Source organism: Acanthisitta chloris, unplaced genomic scaffold (genome assembly GCF_000695815.1).
Source record: "Acanthisitta chloris isolate BGI_N310 unplaced genomic scaffold, ASM69581v1 scaffold19827, whole genome shotgun sequence".
Classification (NCBI taxonomy): Eukaryota; Metazoa; Chordata; class Aves; order Passeriformes; family Acanthisittidae; genus Acanthisitta; species Acanthisitta chloris.
In genome coordinates, this window is record NW_008684507.1 from 1 (window position 1) to 15,564 (window position 15,564).

General features: G+C 42.3%; 1 protein-coding gene across 1 annotated transcript in view; it reads left to right on the forward strand.

Moving 5' to 3' along the window:
* Positions 1–5: 5 nt before the first annotated feature.
* RBM20 (RNA binding motif protein 20) overlaps positions 6–15,564 on the forward strand; it is a gene marked incomplete at its 5' end in the record, with an annotated part of 22,206 nt that continues 6,647 nt past the window's right edge. Inside the window, 10 exons of the mRNA XM_009079374.1 lie at positions 6–86; positions 1,709–1,770; positions 1,927–2,018; positions 2,372–2,463; positions 6,270–6,413; positions 7,337–7,468; positions 9,304–9,383; positions 10,193–10,877; positions 12,774–12,872; positions 14,295–14,964. Coding sequence (XP_009077622.1) covers positions 6–86; positions 1,709–1,770; positions 1,927–2,018; positions 2,372–2,463; positions 6,270–6,413; positions 7,337–7,468; positions 9,304–9,383; positions 10,193–10,877; positions 12,774–12,872; positions 14,295–14,964 — 2,137 coding nt within the window. The remainder of the gene's footprint in view (positions 87–1,708; positions 1,771–1,926; positions 2,019–2,371; positions 2,464–6,269; positions 6,414–7,336; positions 7,469–9,303; positions 9,384–10,192; positions 10,878–12,773; positions 12,873–14,294; positions 14,965–15,564) is intronic.

Consider the following 15,564-nt stretch of genomic DNA (forward strand, 5'->3'; position numbering starts at 1 on the left):
ACCAGCTGGGCGACCTCCGCGGCGCGGCCCCGCTCCACTTCCCGCACGTCTGCGCCCTCTGCGACAAGAAGGTCTTCGATCTGAAGGTGAGTGGGTTTGGGTGCCCCTTGAAGAGGCTGCCAGGTGACTGTCCCGGCCACTGGTTCCTGACACCCCTTGCTGGCAGTGTCCATCACCACGGAGGTGCCCTGAGAGAACAGAAACAAAGGGCCATAGTTTTGCTCGGGGTATTGTACATCTGTTTCATGGCCGTTACCGGAGGTTTGAGATCTGGTTTTGTTCCGCATCGTGCCGTGAAAGATGGTGAGATTACAGTGCTGGCATGAGAAACGTGAGGTCTGGGCTGAGGTTGCAGCTCACCTCACGGGCCCAGAGCAAGGGAGGAGGAGCTTGAAGCTGATCCCCCACTTCTCAAGGCAGTGTTGTAACCCCACATCTGCAGTTCCATCTGCTTCTCCCCTTCTCTCTGCATTTCTCAACCCAAAGGCTTCCCTCTAACAGCCTTGAGGAAGCAGCTTGCTTAAATCAACCAGCACATTTTTTTGATAAAACTATTTTAACAATTCCCTGTTAGGATTTCTTCCTCCTAGTATCTGCAAGGAAAATTTAGGGCTCAAGGTCTCCAGCGTCTTTGGGCTGGAAGCAAGAAGCTGCTCAGCACATGTGGTCCAGACCATGCTCCCACTTCTCTGTTCATACTGGCAAGGAAGCTGCAAATTCAACCTCATCCTCAAGACGCAGCTTCCCAGTTTCCCAGAAAGTCTGTGTGCTGGGTCACGTTATATAGGTCAGGTCTGGAGGAGGACACTGACGTGGCCCTCTGAGCCCCACAGCCTCCCATGGGCTCTGGCTGGGTTTGTTCTGGCCCCCCAGTGAGCTCTGGTCAACAAGTCCTCACGACCTTTTCCGTCACATCACAGGACCAGCAGCTAACCACAAAGGCATGTGTTGTCACACTGACGGTGGCCTGACAATAAAATCACAACAGCATGTATGTAGGAAGGAAAATGGACAGCAAATTAAATAGTCCCTGATACCTACACACCCCAGGGCTTTGGGGTATTTGAATCTATTTGTTCTTTCCCTTTTACTTGTTTAGCAGCTGCTTGAAAAAGGGTTTGCTGTGGTGACTGCAGCTACAGGGTTGGGCTGAAGTAGTCCCTGTCTAGGGCATGCTGGGCATTTCTTTGTTTTCATTAAACATTTAGAAAGGATAGGGGAAATGTCATAACCCTGAGTTTTGGTGGATCTGTTAGTGTTTACTGCACTGCCTTAATTGGATCATAGAGGTGTAAATACCTAAATGTACTTTGGCAAATGCTGCTGATCTACTGAAATTAATAGGGACTGTCCCAGCTGCTCTGTGTACTGAGCACCTTCTTTGTGGACGTTGCAGGAGTAGAGGTGCTTAGCACCTTGCAGGATGAGCTCTTCAGCTAGAGTGAAGTAACTTAATTAATAGAAATATAGTGAATTTAAAAGTAAATACAGAGAACTCTCCTTTTGTAAAGTAACTGATAATTTAACTTACAAATAACACCTCAGTAAATGCATTGGATGAAGGTGCTCTTGGCTCCAGCATCATGTGGTTTGTTCTTCGGCATCTCAGTATCAATTTTAGAATAAGGTAAACCGAATGGAGGAATAATCTCTTGTAAATTTGTCTCAGGATTTTTCCTATGCCCACTGTCTTTTTGTTTCAATATAGGACTGGGATCAGCACATTAAGGGAAGTCTTCACATCCAAAAATGTATGGCTTTTTCAGATAAGTAAGTATTATTTTAGAGTTACTCTTCAAACTGAATTGCTAACACAGCATCCCTTACTTCAGTGGCTTTACACTGGGAATTTACTGCCTAGTAAGTGAGCTTTAATATTTATGGCACATTATGCATGCTCCTAAAGTTCCTTTCTCTCTTTTCCAGCACTGCTGTCCGGTGTATGTTAAGCTCATCAGATGGAACATTGCATTTATCACCAAATAATGCAGCAGTTTTCAATCCATCTAGTATCGAAGGTGAATGGTTGTATATGCAATAGTTAAAACAACTTTTTTTTTTTTAATTGAAAGGGAAATCAGTCTCTGGGGAGAAGTGGGAATTCTAAATGAAATGTGATAAATGTTTCCAAGGAAAATTTTTGAGAGGTTGTGCACAAAAAAGGCTAAAAGCCAATACTGTGCCTTTCAAACTATGAATTTATTTTTCTCTCAAACAATGACTTGTTTTCACAGTACAACAAAGCAGTGTATAATTTGGTGTAGAGACTATGAAATTACTTATTATGTAAATGGGGCATTGCTTACTGAGCACACTCATGCAATTAATATGAGTCAAGATTTTCATGAAATGTGTGTAATCCATTATTTAGATTATCCACCAAATGTCGGCGCATCGTTTATCACTACACCAGCAAGATCCTTTGGCCAACCAGGTCCTACGTTTCCTTCTCCTCCATCAGGGGTAAGAGTGAGTACCTAAGCGAATTGGTCTCTGTGTCGAGATTCTTGTAGAAGCCACTTCTGCTTACTGGAATAAAGACCCCAAAGGCTTCCTCTTAGACAATAATCTGAATATTCAGCCTGTTATTTCAACTTCCTTGCAGCTCTTTTATGCTTTTGACTTGGGCTAAATCTGAACTTGACTCTAGGTTTTGGTTTAGTTTGGTTTTTATCCAGTGCTAAAAGTGGTTTGCTTGTCAGGGAGATTTGGGGAGGGTGGTAAATGGGATTGTGTGTATCCCATTGACCTTTTTACTCCATTTTCTGAGTCTTTTTGACCCAGAAAGGTCAGTTTCAGCTTGGAAGGAAGATTTGGATTCGTTTTCAGTTGCTCTCAGTATCAATCCCATCAAGGAGCCTTCCAGCAATCTGGTTATTTATTTGTAGCAATCTCTCTCTGGGTATCCCATGCTGGGGTCCTTTTCCCAGGTAGCAATAGTGGCAAAGACAGTACCTACAGCTTCACTGTTATTCACCTGGAGGTCTCAAATCAGTTCATTATACTGGACTAACTTTTCCTTAGTTTATTTCAGTGTAGCATTTACATCATCTGCTGCCACTGGTGGCCTTTTAGCAATTTGCTTTGGTGTAGAGCCTTCAGTGGTTTGGGTTCATTCAACCCAGGTCCTCATTTATATTGCCCTAATGCACACTTGAGTTCCTAGCTCTATAATAAAAAAATGCCAGGAAAAAAAACCAACAAAAAAGCAACATTATAGGTGATTCTTACACTGAAAGCAGAAGGATTTTAAAAGGAAAATAAAAGCAATTCATAGAATGAAAATACAGATATATTAGGGTTAAAATGAAACTCATCGTGTATCAGAAAGCTATGACTAAAGCTGGAGACACCAAGGACTTATGTTAGGGCATTCATGGAATAGCAGCAGTAATCCAGGGGTTCAAGTTTTCACCTTGTTAGCTTTTATGTATATATCCTGATGTGGTCTCAGACACTCTGGAAAGGCAGACTGAGTTGTGTGTGTGTGTGTGTGCGTGTGCCGCTCCAGTTCGCATCAGGCATTGCTTACAGAAAGGTCACCCAGATTTGCTTAATCCAACCAATTTTCTACCGTGCAGTTTTACTGTGCAAGAGGTTATTTGAAGGGGTTTTAGCTTCTGTCTGTCACAGAGGCTGTGTGCAGGGGAGCAAAGAGCAGAGCTGCTCATGACAGCTGCTTCCAAGGTCAGAGGTGGAGTAGCAGCGGGTGCAGAGGAATGTTCCTTTTCATCATGTCTGTCAACTTCACAACAAATGAAATTACTGCTAATACCAGTGTCATTTCTCCTTAGAATCTGTCACTATTTATCATTTAAGCTGCCTGCAGAAGTCCTCCTTCTAAATGACCTGCAGTATTATGAGCGATAAAAGAAACAATAACTTTGATTTTCCTGGATACTGTAAATCCTCTTTTTCTTCAGAAGCTCACAAGATGAACAGGGAGCTATATTAGAGGTGTTAAGACTGAGTTTGCCAGCTGTCATTCACTCTGCAACCCAGGTGGCTTATAATTTATTGCACCTTTGCACGGTAGTATTCACTTTCAGCTAAGCTGCTGCCATTTAGCTGAGCAGTGGGAGATTATACTTGACCCTGTATGTAATCATAAACAAAGTGTTCAGATTTCTGGAAGAGCTTGCTGTGTGCTGTCCATCTGCAAATAACTATCCCTCTTTAAAAGGCAAGTGCTACCAGTCTTCCCTTGGGCGTGGAGAGCCATTAGCAATGGAGGGACTGGACTGGCAGTTTCATAATATCTTTAGGAGAAATTCACATGAAGCTCAAGAAAGGGATAAAGGATTTGAAAAACAAGAAAAAAAAAAAGAAAATGAATTTAAAAAGCTGTAATAAAAAATCACTGTACTGAATTGGTGAAATAATATTGCAAATTTTATGAAGTGCATTTTCCTGCTGTGCATTGAATTTTTTTGCAGTAGTAGTCATGCAGCTGCACTAGTAAACCCCTGTAGACATTGGTTGCAAAGAAAGTTAACTCAGAGTCTTAATGAAAACTACATTCAACACGTGGCATGCAACAGTTCCTCTAACTTGCTGATTGTGGATTTGAAAGGTGTATATTCCCTTTCTGGCTGTGATTTACAGCTCCATTTAATGAATGGATCCAATTTAACTGCAGTCAGCTGACAAGATTATTGCTTGGTACAGCCCATTGACTTTTGGCATGAGTATGTGACCACTTCTTAATCATGAATTACAGCAGGTTTATGGTGTAGCATTTAAATTTAAGCCATTGCCAATTGTGGGGAAGTGGTAACATCTTGCAGTTGTTTGATTTAATGTACTGCTGAGCGGGTGTCGGCACACGGGCTCTGGAGCCAACGTAGGGAACAGCTAAGTCTTTCTAGCCCATAGACTCTTACACACCACCTTTTAACAGATCTAACAAAACAAACAGAAGGTGTTTGGTGACCAGGGGTGTTTGTACACTGGGCCTGCATTTGCTATTTCCTTTTTCTCTGCTAGCTCTAGCTGTGTTCTTCTGTTCCGTGCTACATGCTGCCTTGCCAGATGAATGCAGGCATCATTTAATTTTCTGTTCAAGTGGAATTGAGTTGCTTCGTCTTTGTTATATTTCTGCTAGAGAAAATATCTTACTTCTGGACTTTTGCACTTCTTTGACTTGTCTTACGCACCTGGGCAAGGCCCTGTGAGACACAAGCTAAATAGGAGAGCACTGTACTATACAGGGTCTTGGGCCTGTATTACACAAATCAGCAAAAACACACAAATGGTTAAGTGGCGAAGCCTGGAGGGGAGGCAATGGGATGAAGGTGTAAATAAGATAACATAAGCTCTGTAACTTGTGAACTTGCTGACAAGCCAAACATTTGTGATGTCTCTGGTGAACTTGATCCCACAAGATTACATGATTTGCATCTTCCCTTGAATGGCACAATTTTAATGAAGGTAGAGTTACTTCAGTAAAATCCTAACAGCAGAAGTCATAAACATAGAAGTAGTCTGGAAAGACTTAATGCTCTGTGAGTGATGTTTTGTGTGTCAATAGCTGGGGTAAATTAACTTCCTCTCTGATGCCACTTTGCACAGGGAGTGTAGAACCTGCTTTCCAAGTTAGGATGATGGGCAGCTCTTTGGGCACTGCCTCAGCACTTCAAAATAAACTTCTACACTTGGGAAGTGATTACTGCTCTGGTGCCAGCCCAATTCAGGAGCAATGCATGTCCAGTGGTCACCGTGTCCCCAGGGAGAAGTCCCTCCTGCTGTATGTTGTTGCAAAGAGTTGGGAAAGTAGTGGTTTCTGATGTGAGGTACAGCTGTGTGTCCTCTCACAAGTTAAACAGGATCACTTTGACCTGCCCAGTCTGTTCCACCAGGGCAGAAGAAAGATTTGAATTCAGCCCCTGCTATCCTGAACACCTCTGTGGTCACTTAAACTGATTTCTAATGTCCATAAATTCAGCAGGGACTGCAGTGAGCAGTTAGTTTTTGCAGCAATATCATTAACCCTGTTTGAAGAAAAGCAGCTCTTCTAGAAATCCTCTCAGGACTTTGTAATGTTCAAGGACTCAGATTCCATTGCAACCTGCACTGCAGTTAAACATTTCCCTTCCCATTTGTATTTCTATGCCAGGATGTTAAAATGCAAGGTTTTAAAGAAGAATATTTGTCCTTAATAACAGGTATGCAGAGCAGAACATTTAATTTTTTCTGAAATGTAAGATTTTACCTAGTGGATGGAATGTCTAAGATAAAAACATTGGTTTGAGTTGGTGTTTTTTCCCCAGTTTCCCCAGAGGAAATCTGCACTGGGTCGAGTTGTTCACATCTGCAACCTCCCCGAGGGAAGCTGCACAGAGAATGATGTCATTAACCTGGGCCTCCCATTTGGAAAGGTCACCAACTATATCCTCATGAAATCCACCAATCAGGTACTGTGTGTTGGGAGTCACCAGTATTGACATCAAGTGGCATAAAGACATAGAGACATGAAGATAGATTGTTTGGAGAAAATCTTATTTTGTAATAGAAACTTAAATATATGATGCCTGTTCTTAGAGTAAAGAATAAAATTTGGTGGTCACTGAATGAGATGATGACATAAACATGACCATTGCCTCATAGTAGTTCTTAAAAAAACCCACCAGAAATCTCAATGAAGAAGTGTTGTAAAACTTTACTTTTAAATATAATAGTTTTTCAAATAGTGAATAGCTTGTCTGTCTTCTCTCAGCCACTTGCTACGGTTACTTTCAGACTTCTCTTATTCTGTTTGGTAGCTTAAGTCTACCCTAAGTAGCTTAAGTGTCTAGTGGTGTAAGCAGGTAAGAGCAGAGTATCTTCCCTCACATACTTGCAGCAGACAATACAGATGGATGTAGAATCCACACCAGTGGTCAATGTTTGAGATTGTAATGTTTCAAAATCACAGAATCATAGAATGGGTTGGGTTGGAAGGGTCTTAAAGACCATCTAGTTCCAACCCCCCTGCCATGGGCAGGGACACCTTCCACTAGACCAGGTTGCTTAGAGCCCCATCCAGCCTGGCCTTGAACACTGCCAGTCAAGACAGATTCAGATACCAGTAGTTTAGTTTTTCACTAAACTGGCTTCTAAAGTCACATATCAGCTTTGATAGCTGGTTTAAAACCATTATTTGCAGATAAAAGAAGGCTGAGAAATGGACTGAGTGTTAGTATTTCAGCTCCAGGGCTGGAAAGCTCCCCAGTTTTGTTCTGTCAAGGCATTTTGCATGAGAAGAATCAAAAGAAAAATTTTTGTGCTGCCTTTTCTCTCTTACACTTCGTATTTTTAGTTATGTGTTGGATTGTAAGGTTCTCCTCATTTATGCCAGGCCTTTCTGGAGATGGCTTACAGTGAAGCAGCCCAAGCCATGGTACAGTACTACAAAGAAAAACCTGCTATGATAAATGATGACAAGTTGCTTATTAGGATGTCTAAAAGATACAAGGAATTGCAGCTGAAGGTAAGATAGTAGTTCCTGATCTAATTTCCTGAGTTTCCATGGCACATCCTGGAGAATACTTCTAAAAAAATCTTCGCTGATTACTGATTTCTAATTAATGCTTTAATGTTATGGAAAAAGAAATTAAGAAAGATAAATGAATTCAAATTAATGTATGCTAACAACCTTTTGTACTTTGCTGCTTGCTATTGTTTTAAATTTTAACTCTTGGAAGAGACCCTGTTTTCTCTCATACAATTATTCCAAAAATCCCTTTGGAGCTGGCTGGCTCAAAACACAGGTCTGAAACACAGCCATGTGCAAGATAGAACATGTCAGCAAAAATAAGATGGTTCTGTCCTTTCAGTCAGGCATTAAGCCTGGAGCAATGCTTTTGTCACTGCTTGCATGCTGGAGCCATAGTACAGTCTTGACCCCAAGCAGTGATGGCATGCTGACTTTTTTATTTCTTTCTTGTGAATGACCCCAATTAAAATTAAAAAGCAAGGGGGTTTTGGTTTTGTGTTTTGGGATGTGGTTTTTGTTTGGGTTTTTTTGTTTGTTTGGGGTTTCTGTTTTGGTTTCTTTTTCTTTGCATAGAGTCCAAACAGAGTCTCTAGACTTTCTGCAGTGTGTGACACTTCTGTTGTAGACACCTGAGTGATGTCCAAAAAACACTGCTCTTGTGAGCATATTTCTGGAGGCCCTATATGTGTAATGCTAAGAGAGTACTTTTATTTGAACCAGAATTGGCAATGCAGAGCTTAAAATCTTCTCATTGTATTAGCGAACACAGCACAAAGTAAGACAACTCTGTAATGTTCCAATCTAAGAGGTTAAAGGGCCTTTTATGAGCCTTGAGGCAAAACAAGGAACTCAGATGGTTTGGTTTGACTTTTGGAAAAGTCTCTTTCTTTCCTGTACATGTATAATATTTTAAGGAGACTTAAAGCGTTTGTCAAAAGTTCATAATCCAGGGCAGTCTCTCCTAGTGTGGTACAGTGAGAGGTTCAGTCATTAGGTGGTGGAGACTCTGCATCTTGGCATAGAGGCAGGAGTTCCCCAGGAGAGTGTGATAGTTTGCCCAGATTTCAGGAAGATGTTTCTGTTTTTCCAATGGCAGTTTTGCAGATCATGGAATTCTTTTGCTCTGCAGGAGGAAGAAGACAAACAAACAAAAGTGCAGTATGGAAGGAGGAATATGCATGAGCTATTTACCACCACAAACTGCTGCGTTCCAGCATGATTGCTTTGCTCAGCTGTGCATGCTCCAAGTGTTTGATGAATTGCATGCCCTCCAGCCTGTGCAGTGCATCCCACATAAACGATTTTGAATCTCGACTAATCAACACTTCCAGCACACATCTTTCTTGCACATAGCTTTTCTAAAGCTCTCCTATCTAAACATAGTCTTTTAGAGTTACACTCCAGAATGAGACGAAGAGAAGGCAGTTCACTCCTAGAGGATCAGAGATAGGCTGCTATACATATTAATTCAGTATTAGAAAAATTGTCTGGTTTGTTTCCTCTTAGATCCAGTTCCTAGAAAATTCTCAGGAGTGATTGTGTAACGAGGAAGGACAAGCTAGTTTTCAAAGCCTGTTACAGCAGTCAAGGACATGGAGACAGTGCTGCAACATAAAGGAGAAAATTTTCCATTTGTATCATTTTACTGCTTTGATCAGGTTATAGGGAAAGCAGCTGCAGAAAAGAATGTAACCACAACACTGAAATGGAATATTTCTCAGTAATAGCGTGTTTGAATGATACATGAATACTGTTTCTTGAAGGACAAATCAGCTATATTAGCTTGGAGAGTAGTGCAGGATGCTAAACAGTGTCTTTGTTTTTGTTAGAAACCAGGTAAGAATGTGGCTGCCATAATCCAGGACATCCACTCACAGAGGGAGAGGGACCTGCTGCGTGAAGTAGACAGGTAAAGTTTCTCAGTAGTTTGGAATTAGAAGTCTCTAAACCTGCAGGTGAAAGAAGCATTATCTGTGTGCTTCCATCTCTCATTTTGCTTTTCTAATTTGGATTTCACTTATACAGTAGTATGTATTTTTATATAGTCTAATAGTAGGTACAGGTCCTGTATAATGAGATCAGATTGAAACTGTGCATGCTGTGAAAATAAAAGAACTCTTTCGTACTGATGATGAGTCATAAAATACTCCTGGCATGTGAAGAACACAAAAATGAAGCTGTTCCAGTCCCCTACCCATTGAGTGAAAAGCATAAAGGCTGGGGGTGCTGTGAGACTTAGTGGGAAGGAGCCGGTTCAGATTAAACTGTATATGAGTATATTTCTGATCTGCCTGACTTCTGGACCTTGCAGCAAAATTGGAGAGGAATCACGGCCCTAAAACATCTCTTTAAACAGGTGGCCTTTGTCACTTCTGTCTCAGAGATGCCCTAGCTGAGTGAGTATTAAGGGTACAGACATTAGGGTCATTGTAAAGGTATTAACATATTATAAGCTTTTAATGCTAAACCCCTATGAGACGCTTTTAAGAATGAATGAATATATTCTTGACAGTTCTGTGGGGACTTAGTTAAGCTCTGTGGATATGACACTGCCTTTTCTCCTGTTCACTGTGTTTGCAGCTGTGCAGTGCATGTGTGAAAGGCCTGGGGTCTCGGGTTCGCAGTCCCCAGGGCAGTCCCCATGAGCTTCCAGTGTAGAAGAACTTGGTAGACAACAGTGGGTCAGCCAGTTACAGCTGCCTTTTCCCTCTGCAGCAGGTATGGCTCGGACAGGCCGCGCTCTCGCAGCCCCATAAACCGCTCCCTGTCGCCCCGGTCCCACACTCCCAGCTTTACCTCCTGCAGTTCACCACACAGCCCCATGGGCACCAGCAGGACTGACTGGGGAAACGGGAGAGAGCCATGGGATCAGTCCTCGTATTCTCGACGGGAGGAGGAGAGAGACAGCAGAGAATGGCGAGAGAATGGGGATGAGAAGAGGGACAGGACTGACACATGGGTACACGAGAGGAAACATTACTCCCGACAGTTGGACAAGTTTGATTTGGATGAACGGCTTGAAGGAGGCAGAGGACACAGAGAAAAATACTTAAGGACTGGTTCCCCTGGCTCCCTTTACCCTTTGTCTGGCTACAAGAACAGGGAAGATGACTATTACCGAAAATCCTCGAAGTCAAAATCTGACAAGTTTCAGAGGCAGCTGCAGGATTTACCTGGAAGATCTAAGAGAAAGGAAGAGGCAAAGTTAAGGGAGCACAGGCATTCTTACAGCGAGGACACTGCCAGGGAGGAGGAGGCTGAACAGAAGCACAGCAAAGCATCTGAGGGCTCCAGGCAAAAACAAAGTGATAAGAATAAGGTGAAGAAAGCGGAAAAAGACCAAGAAGAAGATGCCACTGCTGAAGACAGTGATGTGAAGGAAACCAAAACTCCTGAGAATGAGGTAAATAGAGATCTAAAAGTGTATGCAAGAAGAAGCTGAATGCTGAAGTAGTGTATTTTCTGAAATATCTTAGAGCATTTGTTGTGCGTGTGGTACCAGTGACATGAAGTGTTTTGCCATGATAAAATCAGGGAATGTAGTCCTCAAAGAGATCGTGGGAATCATCTTGTCCATGTCTTGTCCATGCCCAGATCATGCAGCTCTATTACACCATCACAGTGTTGGGTACACAGACCTCATCATTCTGTGTCAAGCACAGAACCTTTGGGTAACCAGTGAGGGGATGGGGACAGACAATTGAAAACAAAACCAAGTGGCAGTCTGCTGTTTGCATGCAGGCTGTGTGTGCAGGGGCAATTGCTCTCCTGCTCTCTAAGTCTTGTGCAGAATACCCCATAGATGCTCTCTGCATCCATCACCTCCTTCCACTGCCAGTCATGAGGATTGAGTTATCTGGGAATTAAGTGGTATTTTATAGAGATGCACAGGGTTTGTAGGGCAATACAGGGAACTGGTTGTTATACTACTAAAATAGGGAATAAGCTTTTAATGAGGAATACTTTCTTTCTGGTTAACTCAACAGAGCAATTTGTTTCTATAAATCATGTATCCCTACCCTCAACTGTGGCAGGGATAATTCATACCACTCCCTTCAATGTGCTGGCAGGAATCTCTTCCCATGGCAGAAACACTGAATCAGCTCAGTTGTAAAATTACAGGATCTCTGGAGAAACACTTCCAATTGTAAAGCCGCCGTGTTTGTGGGTTTGATCCTCCACTGGAAAGAAGTGGAGAGGAAACAGGTCAAGATGCCTCGTTTGCTCAGTCCCAGTACAGCCCATACTCATATCCCCACCCTATGGAGATCTGGTTACTGGCTTGTGGCCACTCTGCCTCCCCCAGTGCCCCTGGTGATATGCTGCCTCCATCCACCCCCAGGGCTGCTGGCACAGGAGGCTGCAGAGCTGCTTGGCTGACCAGGGCTCCATCTCTAGCTTGTGCCTTTGTGCTGCCAGGGCCAATCAGTTGTTTCCAAGTGACCTTGCGTGTGTTCTTCTCGTGTGGGGGCAAAGCTGGTGGAAGTGTCTAGATTTGTAGCTCACTAGTCTGTTAGCAGCAGCAGCACTACCTCATATCATAGATATGTGTGTTTGTACCAGCTTTTATCATCTTTCTCCTTTGGCTGGTATTTCACTATGATGTATGGTTCCTTGGGAGGAGATGTCAGAGAGAAACGTCAGACAGCATCCTCCATCACCAGTGTTGTACACTCCTCTGTATGTTTTACAAGTTATTTTACAGTGGCTTTGCTAAAGGCAAAGGCATACCTCTCTAGGGACTACTGCTAAGAATGGGCTTTTAAAGCAAGAAGTAGTTTTGACTGTCTTGAACTCACACTTCTGCTTTGTCCCTCTTTTACTAAGTCCCAGGTAGCCCTGTGGCTTTGTTCTTCCAAAGTATGAACTGTGCAAGCAGTTGCATTCTCAGCTGATCCTACATCAATAAATAAAGCAGTTGAGGTCTTATGCAGAGTTTTAACACTGCTGCTCTCCTTACCACGTCTGAGCCAACATAACAGATGTGGGTAGAGAACAGAGGAGTGGAGGCTGGAAATTTTAATGAATTCACATTCTCCCCCACCTGTCTTCTAGCCAATTCTATGATATAAATTACATCTCTCCAATTTTGTTTAAAACTCTTTTTCTTAATTTTTATTTGTGCAGCTCTGCTAATGGAATCTAATTGTTGGGTCTTTTCCCACAGCCTAGTTGACTTGCACAAACTTTAGAAATAAAGAATGTGACCTTGTGAGTGACTTTGCTTCCCTAAACCCAGAATAGAAACACACTAGAGCACCACTGTGTGTGGCTGTATGTGTATCTGTATTTATTTTAGCTTGAAAAAGAGGAGCAAGTTCCAGAGAAGAGCTCACCTTCAGATAATAAACAAGGAAGAGAATCCGGAGAGATTCTGGAAAACACAAAAAAAGAGAAGGTTGGTGATATACATTGTTGGTGCAGTCTCCATGACAAAATGAGTGAAGCCCCAGGTTCACTAGCACATTCTCCCAAGTGAAATATTAACCATCCCTGAAAAGACATGTAAAGAGGTTGTAGGAGGAGGCTGTCTAAACTAACTTGCCTTATCTTGACCTCTGCTTTAAGGGACAGCTTTTCCTGAAGTCTCCAGAACTCTTTTTTTAGTTACTCTTTGCCCATGTACATTGCTTCACATGCATAGCCCTTGGCACTGGCAGCTGTAAGGAACATATGCCCAAGTGAACTGTGTAACTTTGCGAACTGTGTCCAAAAATAGGAGATGCAGTCAGTTCATGGAGAAAGAGAGGACTAATGATGAATACTTTTCAGAACATTGGCCTTATAAACTATAGATAGTAGCCTCTTCTGATTGTTTCTGGTTTTAATTAAATAATGTCTTTACAGCACCCCTACTGCTGCATCGCGGTCGGGGAGAGCAATGTCCTTGGAATTCCTCCAGCTTCATATCTGCAGGGTCATGGGTTGATGGTCAGATATGGAAACTATTGAGATCTGTTGCGGTAGAAAACTGATCTCCTGGCAAGAACAGTGTCAACTCCCAGAGTTTTCATGCTGTTTTAGGATTCTAGGAGGGGAAGTGTGGGAATGGCCAAGCAGGAGGAGAATACAGATTATTAATAGATTGTGTGTACACAAGGAGTCTAGGAGTTGAAATCTAAGCTGCAAGTGTGTCTTAAAAGTAACATATACCTTTTAATTCTAAGACTTCTGAAGCCCAGTATTAGTAACTGAGTCCTTCAAGTCTGTAACTCCATGTATGAAGTATTTCAGAATATGTACCTTGGAGTGTAACTGTAAACCTGATTTTCTTAAGGTTTAGGCCAGTCTTTACCAGCACAGTCCCTGGCAGAAGGCTCTTGCTGGTGGAATGAAATGACTGCAGAAGGGAGCCATGTTTTCTCTGTCACCATAGGGATTTAAAGGACCTAGTCCAGCGAAGTGAAAGACTCATAGGCTCAGCTGGGGTCCAGTATATTTTCATTGCACTGAGGTGGAGGTAGAGCAAGGAGATAAGTTCGCTTCCTTGGGGATCACATAGTAGCATCACTTGCATAATAAAATACAACAGGATGTGCCTTGTTCTACTGCTTACAGGAAAGTAAGATGCAGGAGACAGGAGAGACCATAATCCACAAGGCAGTTACAGAATATCCACAAAAGGAAGTTTATGTGATCATTCAATAGGGATCTCTTGTCTTTGTGAATAAGGTTTAAAGGCATATCATTCTTCGAAACTAAAATACAAGAGGGGGTTAGGTATGGCCAGATCAAAGTTCTTCCTAGTTTCAAAGCACACTTTTTAACAGGGATGATCTATAATCACCAGCCTCTCAAATGTTTTACATCTTTGTGACAGGACCGGGACTGGGAGAGTGGAAGTGAAATAGAAGGTGAGACCTGGTATCCTGCTAACATGGAGGAATTAGTGACAGTAGATGAAGTGGGAGAAGATGATCTAATTATGGAGCCTGATATAACTGAGCTTGAAGAAATAGTACCAGTTGATCAGAAAAATAAAGCTGCTTCAGAAATGTGTCCCTGTGTGTCAACTGTGTTAGAACTGAAAAACGATCACAGCCACTTAACCAGGAGTGAAGACAAATTTGCCCATAAAGCTTTGGAAACAAACTTCAAAACAGCAAAGGGCAGTGCAGCTTCTAGCGGCTGTCAGGATGGTGATGAGGATGATGATAATGATGATGCCGTAACTGAAGCATCAAGCCTAATTCTGGACCTTGAACAGAAGCCAGAGGAATTGAAAGAAGACCAATCTGCTGAGGAGTCTGATCTCCAGCAGAAGGAAGGAAAAATTGATAAGAGCTCTGACACTCGTTCAGAGCCTGAAGATCACCATATACCTTCTGTTCATCTGAAAGAAGAGACTCTCCAGCTCCCTGATACATTTATAGATGATTACAAACAGATGGGATCACAAGGAGCTGAGAGCAGAGAAGTTACGGAAATGCTCGTTAAAAACGCTAGTGAAGAAACAAGACACGGAAGCCAAGAGTGTCCAGAGGCCAAGGGTAACTACTTTTTTTTTTTTCCCCTTGCATGTTTTCTCTGACAGTAGACTGAAATTTATTGCTAACGAGAGTAAGTGTTGCTAATAGTATCAAGACTTGTCCTTGGAGCAGCTCAGTAAAAGAACCCCAGTGCCTTTGGTCAAGCTAAACCATTAGAGCCTCTTAGCTGAATAGTGTAAAGGAAATATGATAAGCAGCTTGCAAGCTTTCTGAAAGGCATAAGCTGCTATAATTGTCATGTCAAGGTTCACATGAGTTTAGCTGAAGTCTTTCGGTGCCTTGCTAAATTTATTTTGAATTGTCAATGAAATGAGTGACAGTCTCTGAAGGTCAACAGAAAAGTATCTGTGATGTCTGGCTGGCTCCTGGACAAGGTGGGTATTCTTACACACTGTACTGAAGCATTAGTAACATGGAAATCATCTGTAGATTGTTACTTCTCAGCCCCTGTTCACGCAAATACATGCCTTTCAGGACTTACCTTATCATCTCCTGTTATCTACTGCATGCTACCTTTAATATAACTGATAGGACATGCTGTGAGATAATGTCAATAAATGTAATCATAGCTACCTATTAATATTTTAGCTGTCAGGGAAA